This window comes from Bidens hawaiensis, unplaced genomic scaffold (assembly GCF_021521415.1).
Source record: "Bidens hawaiensis isolate Kalapana, Puna unplaced genomic scaffold, B.hawaiensis_p1.1 tig00016006_1, whole genome shotgun sequence".
Classification (NCBI taxonomy): Eukaryota; Viridiplantae; Streptophyta; class Magnoliopsida; order Asterales; family Asteraceae; genus Bidens; species Bidens hawaiensis.
In genome coordinates this window covers 304331-328345 of record NW_027492444.1, presented here as the reverse complement: position 1 = coordinate 328345, position 24015 = coordinate 304331, and the positions used below count along the sequence as shown (strand labels likewise).

General features: G+C 31.5%; 1 protein-coding gene across 1 annotated transcript; it reads right to left on the bottom strand.

Annotated features, from left to right (window-relative positions):
- Positions 1 to 10480: 10480 nt before the first annotated feature.
- LOC143550329 (parthenolide synthase-like) lies at positions 10481 to 12178 on the bottom strand. Its single transcript, XM_077041000.1, has 2 exons — positions 11213 to 12178; positions 10481 to 11145 (listed from the first exon to the last, which is right to left on the bottom strand). Exons 1-2 carry the CDS (start codon positions 12119 to 12121, stop codon positions 10513 to 10515), a joined length of 1542 nt encoding a protein of 513 aa, XP_076897115.1. The 5' UTR covers positions 12122 to 12178; the 3' UTR covers positions 10481 to 10512.
- Between the last annotated feature and the right edge of the window lie 11837 nt (positions 12179 to 24015).

The following is a 24015-nucleotide window of genomic DNA, read 5'->3' as shown; positions in this document are numbered from 1 at the left end:
CTAAAACCTTAATAGCCAAATACCAATATATCACAAATTAAGGTTGAGAACGAAGCAAACGAAAACCCTAACTAGCAAAGAAATCATACACTTTCCAACATGATAAAATTTGAGCAGAAAACACAAATTTTATTTCAACAAAAACAAAAAAGATATGATTCAATCACAATTACAATTAATCTACTAATTATCACAAAACTAAAACCTAACAGTTTTGATAAAAAGAAACAACAAAGAAGTAAAACATTACAAGATTGCAGCAGTGTAGAATTCTTCAATAGATTCTCCTTTGATTGAAGATTAGGCAAACTAGAGTTTTAGATGAAAGAAAACTGAACGTGATTACGATCGATCTCTCGAGGTGAGAGAAGCATCATTTTATACACCATGTTGTTAGCCTCTTGAGCCCTTCATCATCTTTAATCCTTGAACTTTTCAGCATATCACACTTTTAGTCCTTTAATCCAAGTTTAACAATATAAACCTGTACAATACTAATCATACAATAAGTGTAAATTTACATATAAAACCTATTTGAATTGATATTTTAACACAACAACAATTACAAAAAGCAACAAAAATTGATAATAATACGTTAAAAACCTAATCCTGACATGAACTAATCACAACACATAATTGATGGCAGCGAATTCGAATTTTTACCTCAGGGCACATGATTGGGAATTTTGATAGGAATTGTGTTAGAGGCATTGAGGTTTCGATATAGATCTTGTTTCAATTAGTTTGGGAGTTTTGATACGCAGGATCCACGATGCAAAGGGTAAAAAGATGAGCTGAAAAACCAATTTGGATGCTATCTAAAAGTGACAAGTAGACAAAATTAAGGACTCTCTTTTATTACAAGAGGAGGATTTTATCGCTTGTTGTGTAGCAAACCTTACCGGCAATAACGTCGTAACTCGTAAGACTCATAATTCGTTAGCTAATACTTAATATCTATATCCGATAGAGTAGCCCATTGAAAAAAAAATTCTTCAACTACAGTTTCTTCTGTCTAGTTCAACTGTCTCATTAAGCAACTTTTGCACCAATTCTTTTTCTAGATCTATTTGAAGTAGCTATCCAAACTCCCGATTTAGGGCGTTGTTAAAACTTAAAAGAAAGAACAAACATTCCAAAGTTATGGACGTAAAACATTTACGTGCTACCTTTTTCAACGTCGAATATTCATGATTGTTTAACAATATTTATGGTGTGTTCTTGTGAGGTATTTTCCCTTTATTTAATTAAAAGAAAACAAGATGCCAGGATTCCAAAAAAAACATCACAAACAACTGGACATGACAGGAAAGCCGATCTTCGTCAAAAGTAATGACATTTACATTAATTTATTGAATAAACATTCTCTCTTACTTTTCCATCATGTTAAAAAGAGATTAATAAATATTAATGCCACAAGTGTATATATAAAGCCATGAGCTTAATAAACAATTGCATGTTTCATGTTAATTAATTGTATAGCACCATGACCTTAGTTCTATAATGTATATTTTAAGCCATGAGCTTAATACTACTTGTAACTTCTAAGAAATTATGTATTACATAAAAAGAAACAATTGCATTATATGACAAATATGCATACATTAGATAAAAATAAATTATCATAAAAGTATATGTATGATAATAATTTAATATTTAATGTTATATATATATATGAAATGGTTCAGTGAAGAAATCATATTAGCGTGAGAAGATGAGAAGTTAATTACAACCGTTGATTGTGTTGATCTATGGCCTACATTCAAGATGACAATCTTGTAATATTGATATTCCTTTTTTAATATATTTAATGCTAAAAGGGTATATTGGTATTTAGTTATTTAGAAGTTTGAGCTAAAACGTTCATATATTAATGCATTCCAAATTGATGGCCTGCCACATTCCAAATTTGTGTCCTGTTTAGATAAGGTTAATTATATTATTTTTGTATATAAAACAAACTATTAGGTTTTACATTCTAAGTTAACTATTTTACGAAAATACAGAATTTCTTTAGATTTTGTTTGTTATTAATTATTGTTATTTCAGACGTAGATTTATTTTGACATAGTGGATGAGTAACTTTTATCATAATTTATTGTAAGTATATTATGTGTTTGTGTAGGTTTGAATTATAAAGAACTCGAATGGATATTTTAACCCACACACTTTGAACAAAGTCTACACATGCAAAATATTTATATGTAGGGTTATTATAATGTGTATAGGAATAATAATAATAAATGTGTAGGATGGTACATAAATGCAACTAAAAATAATTATGTTGGTCTGTTGAACAAATCCTGCACATAAATATGACTTAAATAATATATGTGTAGGATGTTACATGAATACTACTGTAAAAAATTATGTTAGTCTAGTGAACAAATCCTACACATGAATACGACTAAAATATTAAATGTGTAGGATGTTACATGAATACAATCAAATAAATATGCTAGTCGGATGAGCAAATCCTACATATGAATATTATTCAAATAATAAATGTGTACTACTGAAGAAATTTTTGCTGGTCTGGTGAACAAATCCTACACATGAATACGACTTAAATAATAAATGTGTAGGATGTTACATGAATAATACTGAAAAAAATTATGCTGGTCTAGTGAGCAAATCCTACATATGAATACGACTCAAAATAATTTGTTGTGTTATTAATACGTATGCAAAATAAAACACTATATAAATAAATCAAAGGAATCAAATACTACACATATATATTACATGAAGGGGTCAAAAGATACACAAATTGATATAAGCCTACACATATGCTTTATACATACAATTTGATGAAGTGTTAATAGTGTACTTATGGGACACTTTGTTAACTTAAACGTTGTCAAATTAAATTTAGATGATAAATAAGAATATAAGAAGGAAATGAATAATAATGGTTGACGAAGTGACAAGGATTAATAATAATAATAATAATAATAATAATAATAATAAATAAAAAGTGGTATGATCGGCTCAAAACTTGAATGATGATTTGATATTATTGTTAATAATTTAATTTGTTTTGACAATTTGAAACTATAAAATACAATTAATACTTATCATATAAAATAAATTATTAGGTTTAGCATTATACCCTTATATTTAATTAAATGAGAAAAAGAAAATAAAAAATATGATTGGTTCAAAAGATTTCTCCAACTTCTCACACTAATATGATTTCTCTATTAAACTCAACCATATATATATATATAGGGGATGGATCTTGCAAGGAGTGATATTATAGCGAGAAATGCGAGAAGAGAATCTGAACCATTGATTATGTTTAATCAGTGGTCAACAAAAGAAATGGCAAATTCATAAATACAAATACATGTTGATGACATATTTTTAATTAAAAAGGGTGCATATGTGTTTTGTGATGTATCCCTTATTAAGCTAGACATTAATGCATTTAGCGGTTTCATTTTTTTAATGCTTAATCAATGGTTATAGTGTCATATATAATTTTTATTATTTTATTTCTTTCATTATGCTAGACATTAGTGTATGTGAAAATTTTATAGTTGTATGTTATTAGCATGATCCGCTATTTATTATATGTAGTTTAATATAAAAAATGAGTTTATTTTGTACTGTGTAAGTGATATTAACGGTTTCATTTTTTATGCTTAATCAATAGTCATAGTGTCGTATATAATTTTTACTATTTTATTTCTTTCATTAAGCTAGATATTAATGTATGTGAAAATTTTATAATTGTAAGTTATTAGCATAATCCACTATTTATTATACGTAGTTTAATATAAAAAAGGAGTTTATTTTGTACTGTGTAAATGGTATTTTGAATTGTGTATTTGTAAACTTTATTGTGTGTAGCTTCATGTATGTACTGTGGAGGTGGTATTTCGAATTGTGTATGTGTAAATTTTATCATGCGTGAGTTCATATATGTACTGTGTATGTGGTATTTTGAACTTTGTACGTGTAAATTTTATAACATGTAGGATCATTTATGTGTTATGTAGGTTCATATATGGGTTGTGGATATGTTGATTAATTAATGTGTAGGATATGTTATATGATGTGTAGGGTATATTGTTAAGATTGATGTGTAGCATGTATTTTTAATGTATAGGATATGTTGTTTGATACATTGTATGATGTGTAGGATATGTTGGGAACATTGATGTATAGCATATATTTTTAATGTGTAGGATATGTTGTATGATATGTATAGGATATGTTATTAACATTGATGTGTAGCATCTACTTTTAATGTGTTGGGATAATTATTCGGAGTGAGTTTTTCTTATTTTAATATAAAAATATGGAATTGTAAAAAGACTTTTGAAATAATAAAAAATTAATAATCAATATAATATAAAAAAGGATAAAAAGAAAATGATGTGTGAAACTCCTGACTTATTAAATAGTTACCAAAAAACAAAACATGAAAATTTTACTAATATGCCCCAATAATTAATTAAACATAAAATAAAAAGAAAATTATATGATTGGCTGGAAGAACTTCTCGCAATAAGAAAACTTCGGAAATGAACCTAATCCTATATATATATATAGGATTGGTATCATTTGAGAACTCTTAAATTACTTAAGAACTTGAAGAAACTCTTAATAATTAACGTTTTTTGTAAAAAATTTCGTAGGTTAATGTTATTTAAGTATAATTTTATCACTTTTGGCATCTATATTTACGATTACAATTATGAAAATTAGTTTTTTTACACATATCTATGTTGTTTTACACATATGTAAATTTTTATCACATAACATGTGTAACTTTTGATTTATATATGTAATCAAAATTTTTTTTTTATAAATATGATAAAACAAGTCTCAAATAATGTTAATATATAAAAAAAGTTAAAAAAAACATTTGGTTTTTAAGAGTTTCTAAAAGTTCTTAACTTTTTTTGTGTTCTCAAATATAACTAACCCTATATATATATATAGGGAGAGGATCAAGAGAAATTCACCTTTAAAGAGAAAACTAAAAAACTCCTAAAAACTCTTAAAGAATTATTTTTAATTAAAAATAAAAAAATATTTTCAAAATTCTGTTTTAGCCATTATTCTTATATATTCTTATATTTCACTCAAAAAATATAAAAAAATAAAAATAAATAAAAAAATAAAAAAAACCGCTGTAATGCACATACGTATTACTGTGCGATACCGTTGTATTACACATGTGTATTACTATGTATTTTTTAGTTTAATAGTGTTTTATTGCATATATTCAATATTTGTGTATTGTATATGTGTAGTAGTGTTGTATTATATGAAAAAAATAATAATAAAATAAAAGTCGATGTGGTGCACATGTGCGTTAATGTTGTATTACACATACGTACTAATGTGTATTCGATGTGTGTATTAGTCTTATATTGCATATATACAATAGTGTGTATCAAATATGTGCAATAGTGTTGTATTCTATGCAATACAAACACTTTTACATATATGCAATGCACACTATTACACATGCGCACTATACCGACAAGGTTACCGTCAAGTTTTTTTTTTGAACCAATAACAACATATAAGAATAATGGAAAAAAAAAGAAACTTCAAAAAAAATTAAAAAAAAGTTAAAAATAGTTTTTTAGAAGTTTTTAGGAGTTTTTAAGTTTTCTCTTTAAAAAGAGTTTTCACTAGAACCCAGGCAAAGTATAGAATGAAAACCCACTTGAGTTGTTAAAACCCGTGAAAACCCTATGTAACATCGTTTTTTTTTCGTTACATATAATATATGTTGTTAAATTTAATATAAAACATCGAAAACATAAAAAAAATGTTGTGTTATTTTTTTTACATTTTTTACTAATTTTTATATATGTTTTCAGGAGAGAGAAAGTGTAAATTAACTTTTATATTTTTTATTAACTTTAATTGTGGACCACAAGATTAAATCTTTAATTAAAAAGATGTGATTGAGAATGAGTTTCTAGAGTTTTCACAACTCAAGTGGGTTATATACACACACACACACACACTACAAAAAAGTGGCCTAAGGCAACCTTTATTTTACAAAAAGAAGCTGCATTAGGTGAAGTTGCATTAGACCTAATGCAACATTTTTATCAGATAACACAACTGTTTTTTTTCAAATGCAACCTTTTTAACATCGTTTTTTTTTGTTTTTGTTTTTTTATGCACATGTAATATATGTTGTTACATTTAATACAAACCATCGAAAAATCGGAAAAAAATGTTTTGTTATTTTTTAACATTTTTTTACTAATTTTTATATATGTTTTCAAGAGAGAGAACAAATTATATTTACTTTTACATTTTTTATTAACTTTAATTTTGAACAACAAGCTTCAAACTTTAATTAAAAACATGTGGTTGAGAATGGATTTCTAGAGTTTTTCACAAGTCAAGTAGGTTTTTATTTTAACCTTACCCTATATATATATATATATATATATATATATATATATTTAGAGAGAGAGAGAGTTTGGATCATATCTTACTATACTATTAAAGAAATATAAGGTTTTCACATGACATTTAATTAGCATGCCCACAAAGGCTTCCAACTCATCAATTTTCCATTTATATAATTTTCACATGTTAATTTTAAACATTAACTACTAAGTTGAAGAAAGTTTCAAAATTAATTGTTAAAATCATCATTTATTGAGTAATAAAAACAATTAATTTTTTTAATTGTTATTTTTTTTTAATTTTGAGACTTCATTTTTTTTTTTGGATTTTGGGAAATTATTTATGAGCGCTTGGACCGGATGTATGGATGTTTGGATTGAAATGGTGTTTAAGCCAAAAGATTTGGATTATATTGTTGCTTTATTAAATGCGCAGTTTAATAAAATTGTAAATATATCTCATTATTATATTCATATTTGTAGCATTTTTTTATGTTATGTACTTAAATGTCTTATAATTTCAATAAAAATAGTTTTCATAACACACAACTTATTTTACAACATCTATACTTAAATGTCTTGATTTACTGAAATCCTATAATTATCTGACGTTTACATTTCATTAAAATGTATATAACACACACGTGTGCGTGCGCACGCGCACGCACACACATACATATGAAGTTTTATATATTTTCGTCCGTGTGTAACACGGGATCTAACCAAGTGTATATATATATATATATATATATATATATATATTGGGGAGGGATATTTTGAAAACCTTGTTGAGTTTTAAGAACTTAATAACTTCATTTTTAACCACACATTTAATTAAATAGATTAGATTATGTGGTTGAGATTAAATCTGATTAAAAAATTATGGTAGGAGAGAAAATAAAGCTGTCCACTTATTACACTAATTTAACCGTTTGTTACACATATGTAAAAAGTTGATGCGGTGCGTAAAAAATTCTGTAATTTTTTTACGTATATGTAACCTACATATATTACGTATGTGTAAAAAAATTCAAAAAAAAAATTGTTATGTTGAGCTTTTTCGAGTTCTTAAAACTCAAAGTGGTTCTCAAAAGAAATCTTCTATATATATATATATATATAGAGAGAGAGAGAGAGAGAGAGAGAGTTTGGATCAAATATAAATTAAGTTAACATGCTAATTGTGAGAATCAAATAATGCAATTATATATACACATAGGACTATAATTATATAATTACATTGTAGTGTAATTTTACGCTACAGAATAATTACACTACTTAATTATTACAATTAGCATGCTATTTAATTTGTACGTTAACTTTTCCTATCAAAATTAGATATTTAATTATATCTAGGCTTTAATCAGTTATTAAGTTTATGATGAAATCATTGGTATTCATTTTTAGAATATCAAAGGATATAATCATTGAATGATTAAAAAAATATTACGGATAAGATTCAATCTTATTATATAGTTATTGGTTCTTGATTAAAAGTATCAGAGTTGCAACATTAAATAATAAAATTGCTACAAATAAGATACAAAAGTACGGATAATATAGGAATACACTCCTATCCCTAATATAACATCGCACGGATGTCCGATCGTCAATTTAGTCGAGGATTATTTCAACCTCGATCGGGTAAAGGAAAAGGGTGTATGGGGACAACTTTACTCCCAATCCCTGTATCCAGTGATGAAGACTCATATTAGACAAAAATGGAGGAGGATTCAAATTCCTTCGATACTAACATTCCACTAGCTCTGATCATTCCAAATCCGAATATGCATGGAGCATGATCAAGCAGATTCAAGAAACTAATGATGATAAAGGGAAAAGAGGTAATGATCTATCCGAAAGAATATCCTCAGGGACAGAAATATTTTAGATATCCAATAATTCAAGATTCTTACATTCTAAAGGTGAATGTCCGAAACGGATTATAATTCCTTAGAAGGAATGTATAATATCAAAGATGATTTAACTCATTATGAAATTGATGTTACCAAATTAGCAGAAGCAATGCTCAAGAAAGAAATAGAGATGAAAGAAAAGGAAAAAGAAAACACCAAGATCAAGAAATTAATTGTTCGCTAGAAGAAGTAGACAATAAGAACCCTAGTAGTTGTAAACAAATGTAGCTATATAATAATGTTGTGCACTCTTGTAACTATAATATGATATATAAAAGATAAGTTTTGAATTCCCCGAACATTGAATTTATCTTTAAAATTTTATTTTAGTATGTCAAGAGAAGAAAGTGAAAATTCTCAGAACAATTCTTCCAAGAAAACTAGAATGAGGAGAACATTAATAATGAAAATAAAGAAATTCCCGCCCAATATAAAGACGAACTCCAAAAGATGATGAAATAAGCTATGACTCCAATTCTTGAAGCAATCAAGGACATTTCTACAAGTCAAAGTCAATCAAACAAAATAAGTCGAAGTAAGTCTGTTCATTCAAGAAAGGAAAAAGCTTATGACAGATCCACATCTGATAGTAATCCAAGGGATGAAACCCGAAAGAACTGAAACTCCAAAAAGGATGTAGCTTTAGAAATTTTAAAGCTTATGATCCTAATTTATAGAGACAAGAGTTTCAGACCATTTATCGACTATGAGCCCAGGTTTCTTTAACCCGATCAGTGTAGCTTCTCATTGACGCGTCTTCTAGTTTGGAATGGAGCGTCTTTCATGTGCTAGCTATGGAAACACCAAATTCTCTGGGCTTATCTTTGGAATACCGTGTCAACGATCTGCTCCTTCCTTGTGCAATTAGGTCGTCGCCTCCTTAGAAGAAGACATTCTATTCATTGTTATGAGTGCAATAAATTAACACTTCTTCTATATCAGTAGTTTGTTTGCTTTTCTTGTTTGTATAGAGCTGTTGCTAACGACGTTTCTGCTTGTAATCATTCAAGATTTATTTTTCTTGTTTCTTGCTTTCAATAAAATAATTTATATTCTTTTGTGACATGGTATCAAAGCAATAATGCGCTGATCGCTCACTCTTCCCTAAGTTGTTCTTTGATTGAAGAATTAGGGTTTTCACTCTGATTGAAGAATTGGGGGGTTTTTTAGATCTGAAACCCTAATTTGGGGTATTGTGTTTTTGATGGTCTTCTTGGTTCTAATCAATATTGGAACAACGGTTGTGGTGGATTACAGACATATTATTTAGGTTGTTTCAAGAGTGATTTTTGCAATTCATTAATAGATAAATTGTTGTGAGATCATTCTTTTCTCTAGTTCTTTACATTTGTGATTTTTTTGTCTTTGCCACTAGGTCTTGGTGTTGCTTAACTAGTTGGGCCAGTTTTTATCAATGCATCATTTTTGTGATTTATTTTATGTATGTAATCGGGTAAAAAACAAGTTTTAGAAAAGCTACCCGCACTTGCCTCTGGTTTGTATTGCACTAAAATTACCGCAATTGAATATAATATGGTCATAACAAGAAGTTTATGGACAAAGAAAGCTTTATGATTTGGCATGATCGGTTAGGCCATCCCGATTCAATAATGATGCGAAAAATTAAAAGATTCATATGGACACTCTTTAAAGAACCAAAGGGTTCTTCAGACTAAGGACATTACATGTGTTGCATGCTCAAAAAGAAAGTTGATTACTCGCTCGTGACCAATTAAGGTGGGGACTAAATCCCTTATTTTCTTGGAAAGAATACACGGGGATATATGTATGCCACAATGCAATGGTGAAACTGTGTGGAGAGACATTTTTAGATTTGTAAAAAGTTAAGAATGATCCTTGTGTGACGTTTAATTCGTGTGGAACTTTTTGCCATCATTTTTTAAAGCATTAACTTGGAACTATCCTCAATAACAAACCTTTTTTAGGCGGGATGCTAAATGTTCATACTAATTTTAACGTCATCAAGGAGGAACGCACCACTGTCGGGAAACATAACTAGCCAAATGAACGACAATGAAAGCATCCACACATGAAAGATGATTGCTCTATAACTTACAGAAAATATATAGCACAACTAACTTTAAGCATACAAGAACTCAAATACATTATTTCCAGCACATAACATGTTTGTGCTTCATTTAAGTTGTTGCATAAAGATGAAATCATGTTTGACAATTAATTATTTATACGGTACTTGATGAAGTCTTATGCTTTGTGGGTACAAGGAAAAGGGGATCTTTCTTTCTCAGAACCGCGGTACCCAGTTCTTCCGTGTTCAGATTTTCAATCGTCGATCCACTAGGAAGCTTCCAATCGAACCAGTAAAGAAGGTTTCCGATCACGAACTCTAAATTACCTGGTGCTGTGTTCTTTGCCGGGCATGACCTTCGCCCCCCTCCAAACGGAAGCATCTCAAATCTATCGGTTCCAAAATCAACATCAGGATTGGCAGTAAACCTCTCTGGATAGAACTCCTTTGCATTCTCCCCCCATATGCTTGGGTCTCTTGCTAGCCCCCAAGCATTGACGAGAACAACAGTACCAGGAAAGACATCATACCCACTAACTTTAGTATGGTTTAAGCATGCATGTGGAATCAAGTATGGAGCAGGCGTGTGCAATCTTAGTGACTCCTTGACAACCATTTTCAAGAATACCATTTTTGAGGTATCCAGTTCTTCTACCTTTTGTATTTCTCCCGCACAATTTCGGATTTCACTTTGTAGTTTTTCCATCACTCTTGGATTTTTAATGATCTCGAACATTCCCCATATCAAAGCCAGAACAGTTGAATCAATTCCCCCAGTAATAATATCCTGAAATATTAGTTAACCATTTAATTTGATCTTTATAAAAGTAAATGTAATAAAATAAATGGTTTACCATCATAAGAGCTTTTAAATCTGCATAACTCGGTCGATAGCCAGAAGCATTTTCTTTGGAAGCCATGTCGAGTACAGTATGTACAAAATCTTTGTCTTCGTCACTTATCTCTTCCGCCTTATTTTTTCGATGCTCATCAATGATTGTATCGATGAATGTATCAAGATTTCTAAAGCCATCATCCAGCCTATGATTCCATCCACTAAGTTGGTCAATAAAATAACCTAACCATGGAAAAGAATCACCGATGGATCCATTTAGTAATCGAATGGTTTCATCAAGCATAAAATCTAACGACGGACCCTTTAGCAGTTGGTCCACATAGCTCTTACCAAATCCCACCTTACACACCTTATTTTTTACTATCTCTAAGAACATACTACTTAGATTTACCTCCGTGTTTGGTGGATTTAACGAAAGAGAATGGATGACACTCTCCATCTCTGTCACCAACATGTGATTAGTCAATTTAGCTCTCTTCGGACCGAGGAACTCAGTCACCAAAAGCTTGCGCATTTCCCTCCAGTGATCGCTGTGTGGCGAGAAGGCAGCGTCATTATAGTTGTATGTAAATCGTTTGGTAGCCTGGAGACGTCCACGGGAACAAAAATTGTGATCTTGAGTTTTTAAGACTTCTTTGGCCATGTCAGGAGAAGAGATGACAAGGAAGGGTTGTGAACCAATGTTGATTTGCATAACGGGACCATATTGTTTCGAAAGTTGCCAAAGGGCCTCATGACGGGATTTACCTAGTAGTTGGTGAACGTTTCCGAGTATGGGAAGCTTTGGAGGGCTTGGGGGAAGCTTTGCCTTGGACGAACTAGTGGAGGTTAGAGTGGTGTATATGAATATGCATAAAATGGAGAGGCCTAGTATGATTGTAAGAGGCCATTCAGTGAAGATGTCCATGTTATTAATTGGTTTTAATTTGGCCAATGGTGGTATTCCAACTTACTCCTATGTCACTTTATAAAGGAAAGAAAATCACTAGAATATATGTATTGAGTAAAAGGGTGTTCGATGCCTCGTGGTCACTTTTCTGTAGGTACCATGTGGCCCGTGGTTTTCTTTTAAGTACCATTAATTAATTGCCACACAGTACAAGCTTTAACAATGATGACAAAAATGGTTTGATAGATGGTTGACCCAACTTTTCCACACATACCTTGATCGACTGTGATCATCATTCTTACCCCCATCCAACTTTATTTCAACTACGTAACCAAACCAGCCGTCACAACACAAATTTGATTGTATTGATTAAGTTTGTTACGTCAATGACACTAGATGAAATAAATAAATAAATCTGTGAAGGCCTAAAACAGTATCTGCACACGTATAGCTTATAATTAAGCAGCATGAATTTGGTTAGTATCGGTTAAGCTCGTACCAGTACATGAACTAAACCCAAAAAATAAATTAGTAAACACCGAGAATAGTTGTGACACTTGTATAGCTTATGATACAAAAAGATAACATAGTTAAATGATGTTTTTTCGTCGGTAAAACGCGGGGGGTCAGTTCAACAATACGTTGCGTCAGCGAGTCGACACGAATTCGGTCGGCATTGACTAGGTTCGTTCCTATACCGCAGCTAAAACCAAAAAATGATTTCTTCAAATTAACACGTTTAAAGCCGATAAAATAATATTAAAATGATGTTTATTTGTCGGTAATACAGCGGCAAGCCAATGGAAATTCATTCGGTATCGGTTAAATTCATTATAGTATCAATATCAAACCCACAATATAATATTGTTAGATTAAAAAAATTACACAAAAACAAAAACAAGGGAATTGCAGCGGCGAGTCAATGCGAATTCGATTGGTATCAAACAGGTTTGTTACGATATTGGAAATAAACCTAAAAAATAATTTCGCCAAATTATCATATTTAAAAGGTAAATTGGATTTAAATAATCCTAACTATAGACTATTGGCAAATAACAGTCCCAACTAACGAGTTGATTGGCGATAGTCTCATCTTTTAACATGTTTGCTCCCAACGATCTGCAACTAATAGAATCCCAGTTATTGATGTCGTCAGAATCCCAGTTTTGTAAGTCGTTGAACGTTGGGAAAAGTTTGGGTTTTCTTACATGATATGGTCCGATTTGTCTTAGTATCAAATCTTATAATGAACCGACCTCAAACACTCGACCTTTTATTCGAAAACATACCTCTTGGGTTCGGCTCGGTTCAGATCTAATTCAACCCGTGAATCAGGATGCGTTTTCTTATTGTTTGTTGAATATTCGACACGAAATCTACCTCTTCTTCAGCTTGGATCTGGGTCCGAAATGTTAAGAGTGCTTGTGTGTGTTTTTTAGAGTGTATGGAGACAATGATGATGGAAATGAGGATTTTAGGGTTTTAGGGAGGTTGAAGGGTGTTTAAGAGCATTCCCAGCCCGTTTCCTACCCTATATCCATATATATATCATATAATTACACTAAAAGCACTGTATTTTCTCTCTCCTATTTAATTAAATAATAATTTTTATACTTTTATTATCATATTTTCTCTCTATTTCACTCACAACTACTTTCTGAAGATATTAAAAAACTATACAATATCTACAATAAAGACTCAAATTTAACTTTCTCATATAAATTTTCTCTCTTCTCTACTCACAACCACTCATAACAATACCATATAATTTGTAAATCCCCCTCATATAATTTTAGGAAATGGATTGAGAATGCTTTAAAGAGCCCTAAGCCTATGGACCTAAAGGCCAATCACCATCCCTTACTCCATCTTTTATTTTCCAAGCCCACACTCAACTTATTATTATTTTAATCCAATTAAATAATAACACACCATTAAATAAACAAGATTCTTTTATTTATTTATTATTATTATTATTATTATCATAAATAGGATGTTACATGAGTACCTTATAAAGAGGAGGACTCACGAGCTTATATTTTTGTATGACAAGACACATTTAGTGGCCTTAGCAAGAGTATGGCACACGGACTTAGGCGTAGAGCAACATGCTTAATGTGGCGGTTTGATGGTGGGACTGGGTAGCGACGAGTGACCACCTAGCGTGTCATCACCTAGTGAGTTGTGTCCCATGTGTCAGCGAGTCATCTGCTACGTATTGAGTTATGTTACAAGCGTCAGGTGCCTCAAACAAGTGTCATCATCTTGTGACAAATGTCAACACATACCTGTTATATATAGACGATGAAGTTCGAGTCTTGAGGGGATGGAACAATAACCGGAAAAACACGCAAATCAAATCATTACTCAAACATAGTTCAAGCATTCTAACTCTGAACCAGAACCGTTTCCAGCTTTCTCATCCATGCATGCTCTCGTTTCAGGTATAGTTCGGTTGTAATCCTGACGGTAAACACCGATTCGTCTGCTGTGTCCTGGGAGACAGACGGGTTCACCTGGGCAACCCGAAATCTGTTTTAAGAAATCTTTGTTTAACAGAAATCATCAGGCTTCACCCGTTTTTGCTTTGTTTATGTTTTCTTTAGTATTTATGTTTGTTATTTATTTCATGTAATTTATTATTAAGTACTGTAAGTTCTTTTTTCTTCGACTTATGTATTGTAATCAATATTAATGAAAATTTAATATTAATTATTGTACTTTAAGTTTGTGAACAATAATTCTACAAAGATAAGAACATATTTTGACTTCAAAAAGTAAAAATTAAGTTGTGATATTCAAAAGTCAAATTCAATATCTTAATGGCGGTCTTATAATTTAAAATCTGAATCGATAATTCAAGTCGATGTTCTTGAAATTCACAACAGATTATATTGAATTCAAGATTGGATATTCAAACTGTGAAATTGATACACCATAAAGCAAGGTGCAGGATTACAGATTGTATAAATTGAAAGTCAACATTTTTAAGATAAACTTGTGAATGATTCTTACTTGATATGGATCAAATAAGAGTGTAGTTGATTCAGATTGTTTATGCAATTCTTGATGAAGACTTGAGGCCAAAATTGAGGTTTGAGTAATCTTAAGTTTTAATTGTTGGCCGTGGACACTCCTAACTAACAAAATGTTATCGTCACTCTGAACTTTCAATGTATTTTATGTTACAACTCTCAAACTAACAAGACACCAAGTGTGTTAATATTATTGCTGATGTGACTTTTTTAATGATGGAATAATAAAAATATGTGGGTCCCACACCACCACCTTCTCTTTCTTCTACTCCATAAAACCCAACCTCTATTCCCACCACCCCACCGGACACCTCCACCACCGCCACCCACCACGACCATGGAGCCACACCAAGGTTTGAATCTTTTAAATCCAATTGCTCATAAAGAAATTAATTATTTAATATATATATATATATATATTAATTGTACAATTCCAAACTACAAAGTAATTTATCTATAACAAATAAAGATCTATCAAAAGTAAACATTATTAAATATTAAATATCAACTTTTAAGTATTATTTTTTAAGAATTTTTACATATATTCTCTTACTAAACTTCTTAATTACATATTTCTCCAATGTTAAAATCTTAGTTATATATTTCCTCTTTTAACATAGAATTACCCTTTTTCCCTTATTATGCATTATTCAGTTGTAAAGAGAGTCTGCCATATATTTTAAATTGCAAAATCAAAATTGAATTATAAAAAAATTAAAAATAAAAAGAACCAATTATTTGCTATGTTGCAACGAACATGACTATTAATTAACTCATAATAAACAAATAACATATTTATTTGTTTTTCTTTTAGAAAATTAAATATATAGCCATTTTTCTTTATAAATGATTATAAGCAAATGACTTTTCTTGAACTTAATGATTAAAGAGATTTTTCCGTATATTCTTAAGTCTCTTAATTAAATAATTTTTAATAATAAAACCTTAATTAATATATTCAATCTATAAACTATATAAATTTTTTTTTATATTTGCTAATGATTGAAAAAAATCAACTTCAATTGCATTTATTAACATCGACATGTTTGTCTTAGCACCGACTCGGTTTGGGTATAAATTAGGGATATACGTAATTGTTATTAAGAAGGGGATATACGTAAAGTTTTATAATTAGTTCATTAACATTAAAGTTGTCATTTAATTAGCTAATTTTAGTAAAATTGAGAGATATGTAATATATGTGGTTTAGGAAGGGGAAATATATAATTGATTTTTAAGAAATGGGTATATATGTAATAAGAAAACTTAGGAAGATGATATATGTAAATGCCCTTATTTTTTAAAATATTAATAGTTAAAATTATGGACTGTTCACGATGATTATTTCTCTAAATATCTATCCACGTAACCTTGATTTGCATCAATGCGTTAAACTCCTATAAACATTGATTAACTATAATTACTTGTTAGGTTGAGTGTTATAGAGGTGCTACGTGGGGCGTCAAAATCCACCTCACGTGACACACGGCCAAACCACAACATCTCCCATTAACATGCTGACACCAAACTTTTTGCCCTTCTTCGGCCATCCCGTTATCACCCAGGCTGTCTGAAAAGATGGGTCCATACTATTTCGGCCAATCACAATTCTTGGGTTTTTTTTTTAATATATAGGTAAACTACAACGTGCTTATTAAAGGACGAATTAGTTAAAAGTTAAAACTCACTGTCTACGTGATAGTGACATGTCACTTTAAATAGTTCATACTAGCCAAACCACAACCGATAGCGTTATATGAACTGTTATTATCAAACCTCATTGCCAGCTTTGCAAATTTTTATTACATGAGCATCTTTTACCGGAGTAACCCATTGAAAAACTCTTTTCCACCATTCTTTTTTCAAGATATCGACGACTTTGTTCTTTGTCTTTTTCACCGAATTCTAGTAATTATTTAAGCAACTTTTTCAAAATTTTGTTTTCTAGATTTCTTTGATGTTATTGTCATCCAACGTCATGATTTTAGAAAGAAAGAGTGAAAGACAACGAATATTCTATAAATTAACACATAGCCACCTTTTCATCAATTATTCCAAAGATGCATGCTAACTTTTTGAACGTCCATCATTCATTATTTATTAACAAACGGGGATTTTTTTTTTCGTGAGGCACTTTTCTTTTTATTTGTTGGAAAATTAGATTTTATTAATTTGATATTAAAAATTGATGTCATTGGTTCCACATTTCATATTTTTTATTTTCATTGCACCTTGTTCAAACCAAAAGTTTAACAATTTTTATTTTTTGAACTTCAGATTAATGTTTTAGGGTTTTTATCAAAAGGAAGATACGAGTCGATTGATGTAAAATTTATCACGAAATGGCGCTTCACGGCTTGATTTTTGTAAATTGAAAGTTTAAACACCCGAATTGAAGCACCGTTTTGTGGTTCGGAGCACCATTTCGACATAAGTTTTACATTAATCGACTCATTCACTCCTTTCGAACTAAAACCCTAAAATATCAATTTGAAATTCGAAAGTAACTTAATGGGTTTACGCTTTTTTAACGGTGGTCTAATGAAAAAAATAGTGTTAAAAGTGTGACCGGTGGTTACAATTTTCGAAGATAAACTTATTACTAGTTAACTTAAAAATGATGGGATTAATAAAATTCAAATTTCCTTATTTATTTAATTGAAAACAAGATGTTAAGACTTAAAAAAACGCAAAAAATTGATGACATTTACATTAGTTTATTTTATAGCATACTATATAAAATTCAAAACTTATGGCCTTTTGAAAAAAAATATATATTGATTGTATATAATCTTAACTATTATCTTTTGATCGTTGTCGATCAACTCACGACTATCCCATCTTTTAACTTGTTTGGTTCCAATTATCCACAATTAATGAAGCGTTACTCCGTTAGTTTCCGGCTGTCGAAGAAATGTCTTTTTGCCAGAAAACTCATTTCTTATTGGAAAACTCAATTTGAACACCACCGGAATACCACCACCACCGTCGCCGACCGAAATCCACCACATGAACACCATCCCCACCACTAATTGAACACCACCGTTGACCACCGTTGCCCAAATGGATGAAATGCCCAATTTGCCCTTATGTGCAACTGATTTAATGAGAAAAAACTAACCAGGTTAGGATCAAAGGACAAACGCCGTAGCATTTTGAAACGTAAAGGATAAAACATATCAATTTTAAATATTAAAAACAATCAATGAAATTAAATACAAACATAAACAATAATATATGTAATTCTGTCTTTTAAAAACAAACATTCTCTTTCTTTTCCATCATAAAATGAAGAAAGCGAAGACAACAATTAATATATTCTTATCTTGAATAGAATTCCATCTATAATGTATAATTTAAACCATGCAGTGAAATTCATGCACCTTCTATAAAATTATATATTGCTCACGCATGCTGAATGGAATATAAAATAAATGGCCAACTTGCATAGTAAGGCATGCAGAACTATCACAACGTAAAGTAGATAGGATAGGAACCAAATTATACTGATATGTGGATTCCGTAACGACCGATACTAGAGATTTATCAATATTTAATCTAATAAGTGAACTTAATCAATTACTAACGACTTGAATTCAGATTAGGAAAGGATATCACTTAAGTCTTAAAACAAATCAATATTTAAACACAAACTTCATAGTCATAAACAAATCAATATTTGGGATTACAGTGATCTTGATTGGGTTGTTTACATTCAAATAACATTTACACATAAACTTCACAATATTAAGCAAATGAAATGTTAACGGCAAACGAATCGTAAGCAAAGCTTCCTCCAGGATTACGGTTCCAAGGACTTCAAGCCAAATGTCTACCCACCATAGTATGAGTCTCCAGCTTTCTTGAAAAGTCGTCCAAAGTTGCCCTCAAAATATATATATACATGCTCAAAATAAACATTAGCTATACCGGTGGGTTCACAACTGGCCGACACATAAACATAATAAGTCTAGTGAATTATATAAATGGTTTGCTAGGTTATTAAAGGCTAAAGCAACACAAAATATTACAAGTATAAAAGTGCATGTAGCACCTCAACTTGGCTAGAGCAAGCATCTCAGGATTAAAAATTAGAACAAAACTGTTGGGTCCGTAGGCCTTGTTTAGCTCGGTTTATTATATAAAGTTAAAAGAGGAGACAGGTGCGGCAGCCCGATTTATATTTCTTGTTTAGTAAGATGCGAACTCTAGACTAGTCTCTCTATATATGATGTTATGTACTTGTAATCCTTTGTCACCCATTAAAGATTACCTAATTGCCACATGTAGATGTAGGCCACTTTAGACCGAACTATGTTAAATTCTCGTGCTTGTTTATTGATTTTGTGTTTGTGCTCGGTTTCGTGTGTGCGTTAATCCTAACAAGTGGTATCAGAGCTTAGGCTCGCTACACACGGAGACCACGGTGGCGGGAGAAAGAGGTTGTTGATCTAGGTTTTCGGTGTTGACAGCTAGCCATCGTATCCAGTGATAGACTTGAGGTCTGAAAAGGTCCGCATCAAAATAAGGTGTTGTGGACTTCGGGTTGTCTGTGAGGTTTAGAGCATTCTTAATGGGTTCTCTATTTCCATCTTTAAAATTTAACTAAAAAACATAATTTTTTTAATTTATACATCATTTTCTAGAAACTCCCCAACCCATTCTTCATTCTCATCTCTATAATCTTTTTTTTTAATTATTTTTTCTCTTTCTTCTATTTATAATCTAAACTCTAACTATTTTGTTTTATAATCATTTTCAATATTAATTGATTTATAATATATATTTATAAAAGGGTAGTTAAAAATGAAGTGTTGTTGCAACACTTTAAATTTATAGGCTTCCTATATTATTTCATTAAAATTTAGAAATAGAGTTTAAAGATAGAGAATAAGTTGAAGTTGTTTTAGATGATTTTTTTAAATTTTAAAAATAAAAATAGAATAAATATGGAGAACTATTACACACGTGACACAATCGCCATCCACCTTGTTTGCCATCGGCTTTCTAATTTGAGTTCACATTAGAAAAAGACAAAGTAAGCAAGAGGTATTTTTTTTGTTGTTGTGTCAAATCTACCAAGGCAAAAAAGCAATTATATTTTTATTGTTTTGCTTGTGTTCACACCAAGAAAGACAGACAAGAGAGTATATGCCCCTTTTTTGTTTATTTTTAGGGTTTTCAGCTTGTGTTCATATTATGAGGTTGATGTGCGAAAAACTACTTATTAAAACCTTGATTCACAACTAGCTTTAAAAACAGAAAAAAAATTAATTAAGCCTCACACATGCAACAGTAAATGTATCAATCGTGTCTCGCAGACACGTAAGATGGCTTGGAATACTAACCCTTACTAAGTCCTACTTAATAATTTTTTTAATTACAAATCCTTACGCTTTTAAAAATTAAATTACATCGAAACAAAAGGCAAGCGAGCAACAAGCTGCGGCGCTATCCTTTTTTGAATTGCAAAACCCAATCTTTTAAAAACTACATTTGCAGATCTTGGAGTCATAACATTACTATGCATGACCCGTTGAATATGGGTAAGTAGCTCCACAGCTTCGGGCGCGAGGAAACCAAAAGTGTCCAAAGCAAAAGGAATAAACACAGCTTCAGACACGCCTTCTCATGTTTGGTCACATTCCCTGAAGCAGCTTTCAAAGTAGCTTGACCGGCTGTGAACCCACTACTCCCTAAGCCCACAAGAGGGGAAATCCCTGTTAAATCCACACAAGCATGTTTTCCTCATATCCATCCAAACACCAAATGTTAGCTGGTCGAAGAGATGATTTTTCCTCCGACGGGTCAGCTAGGAAATTCACAGGTGCTTCTTTCTTAACAGAAATTCTGGCCCGCCTGAATATGTCAAAGAGCACATCCTTAATCAGATTGTGTCGGTACTTGAACCCGGTAGCTCTTTATAATGCACCGCGTGCTCCCCATATGAGTCTAAACACGCCTTACGACAAACTGGACATATCTCATCAACCAGGAATAGAGGAATTATGAGGCAATACTTAAGGATAGTACGATACTCCGTTGGAGACATATGTTGGCCTAACCCATCTATCTTGAGCATGTGGTGCTCGTAGACACTCAAAAATGGTTTTTTGTCTACTTGTCATGTAAAAGTTTGACTCTATGTCGTGAACAATTTTACTAAAAAGAGCACTCGCCAATGCATGTTGAGTTTTAGAGGGGGCGGTCTCTTTGTTAGTGAAACTGCTAAAATTGACGTTTGGAATCATATCATAAAGACAAGCCAAAGCACAAGAATAATCAGAATCCATTCCGCGTATACCACTATCTAGCAAAATGTGATCCTGAAGCACCCACGATTGCGCTCTCGAGGCGACAAACGCATAGGAGGAAGCCTCTACTGCCGAATACAACCCCAAACCTTCATTCTTAATGGGTAAGGAAGTAAGTCTCTATTGGAGGTCTCCAAAGAAAGGACCTCCACAAACTACAATGTCCTCGATCGCCTCACGCAATCCCTTGTCAAAGAACAACGCTGCCTCCATCACGTGTACAGGTTGGCATGTTCTCAAACCGAAGAAAAGTTTAGCAATACCCATACATGATCGAAGCAAAAGTAACTCACTCTGCGGGTCACCAAGTTTTGGGAGAAGACGCGTCAAATCAGCAACATTAGTAGTTCTCTTCTTTTCCAACCCTCTAATAAACCCAGTGTCTTTACTAACAACTCTCCCAAGAAGCTTCACCCCTGATTTGCCTATTTTATTTTAATTATTAAAACTAAATTACTAAATTAACTAAACTAGAAACTTAACAAAAGTTAACGACACTAACGGATTCCAACGGGAAACTTAACGCGAACTCTCATATATGACGAATAGAACCACCTAGGTCTAGTATCCTAATGATGATTAAGAAGCCTCAGCCGCTAACGAACATGTGAAATCGGGGTCTAAAGATAACTAACTAGGGATAACTAAGGAAAACTAGATCTCTGGGTAGATTTCACTAATAACCCCTAATCATACTAGAAAGCGTGTAGCAATAACTGGTGAAAACCTAGCGTACCCCAATGCTATATCTCTGGGCAGGTCTCAATAACACAGTTTCCTGCTTTTGGATTCGTACTCTTAACAAGTTTAGGGAAAAAGGAGTAATTCAACTTAAATCGATAAATAACTCAACTTACAGGTTGAGCAAACCTAATAAAGATAATTTGATCGATGTCTAGCAATGGCCAACCTAAAACGGCAAGGCAACAAGACAAGTGACTTTAATTATTTGGGTAGGACTAAAAAGAGGTGGACTACTGGGCTTAAACAAATCTAGTCAACTAATCCTATGGCACGTCTACCATAAATTTATCGCAGACACCAAGTAAACGATAAAACATGTAACCCTAAACCGACACGAAACTAATTCATGCAAGACAAGATCACGCGAGATTTACTTTGACAAAAAATATCAAACTTAGTAGTATGTCACATAATAAAGCAATAAAAATCAACAACTCATTAATCAATCATTATTTAACCAAAAACTAGATGGTTCTAACAAGTTTAGCCGATCATAGTCATAAAAACAAAGAAGTACTTGAGTTCATGACAATAAATTAAATGACAAGCAAATTAAAGATCTCAAACCGAATGATTAAAGATCTCTTCCAATCAATCGAACTTGAATTCTTGATCCTCTTTTCTCCTTGTCGAAGGTTGTTGGGTTCTAAAATAAATTATCGGCACATGCCCTGGCCTTCTGCCATCTCTGTTTTTAATTGCTAACATCTCAAAAACTCCTATTTTTCACATAACGAGCCCTCTTTTGCTGTGGGCCATAACAAATGCAAAGCCCACTTATTCTTCAATTCATGTGCTTATCTTATTTCTCTTATCCAACGTGACCATCATGTGGCTACCTCAAAAATACAAATAAAAATAAATAAGAGAACTAATATAATAAATTACATGTGTAATGATTTAAATGTCTTATCATCTTTTTAATTTTTAAGCTCATTTAGTTGTAACATGCAAATTAACATATTTAGTTTTTAATTTTCATGGTGTAGCTCGTCATGCTAATTTATATTACTATTATTATACATATTACTCGTTGTCTTAAGTTTAGTAAAAATAATAATTCTTAGCTCGTTTTCTTTTAAAACCTTTAAACTTTTAAATATGAACTAGGATTGAGTAGAATTTATTAAAACTAGCTCAAAAAGTATTAAAAGTGTCAGAAATATTTAGATAATAATATGTATGATTTGGATATCAGAAGTCAAAAGCAATTTTATTGATTTAGTTTGCATTGATAACCAAGAACGAAAACAGATTTTGCGTCGACAGTAGTTTTCAGCCACTGGCAGTCAGCCGTTTGTGCTGTTGTGTTTTTCGATCATGCCGAAATCAAATTCTGTTGTGCAAAGAACAGTTTGCTGAATCAAAGGAGACCAATTACAGAGACCATAAAAACAATGCCAACCGTATTGTCATGTTTTATCGTTTCTGTCTAATTTTCAGTTTTTTGAATATCAAAGTTCATTACTCCACTGCGCGTTGAATAGATTGATTGTTTAACAGAGTTCAATAGAACAGTCGTTAATGCCCGTGTCATTGCTGTGTATGTCTCTGTTTTTTATTCAAGTTTCGTTTAGTCATTGCCATGGAAGAAGACGGAAATGTTATGATACAGAAGTCTGATGGATAGAATTTTGGTTAGTGGTAGATGCAGATTGAAGCGCTACTTTGTTAGAAAGACTTGATTGTAGTGTTTAAAGATGAAAAACCAGAAAAGATGTCATAAGTAGAATGGAAGAAGTTAGATAAGAAAGCTATGGCTTGTATAACTCCGTCGTTGTCAGAAGATGTAGCATTTAACATCATGAAGGAAACCACG

Excerpts from the sequence above, each read along its gene's own strand:
- LOC143550329 (XM_077041000.1), bottom strand. The coding sequence starts at position 12,121 with ATGGACATCTTCACTGAATGGCCTCTTACAATCATACTAGGCCTCTCC. Across the intron at positions 11,146-11,212 it reads ATTTAAAAGCTCTTATGATG|GATATTATTACTGGGGGAAT; the intron begins GTAAACCATTTA and ends CTAATATTTCAG.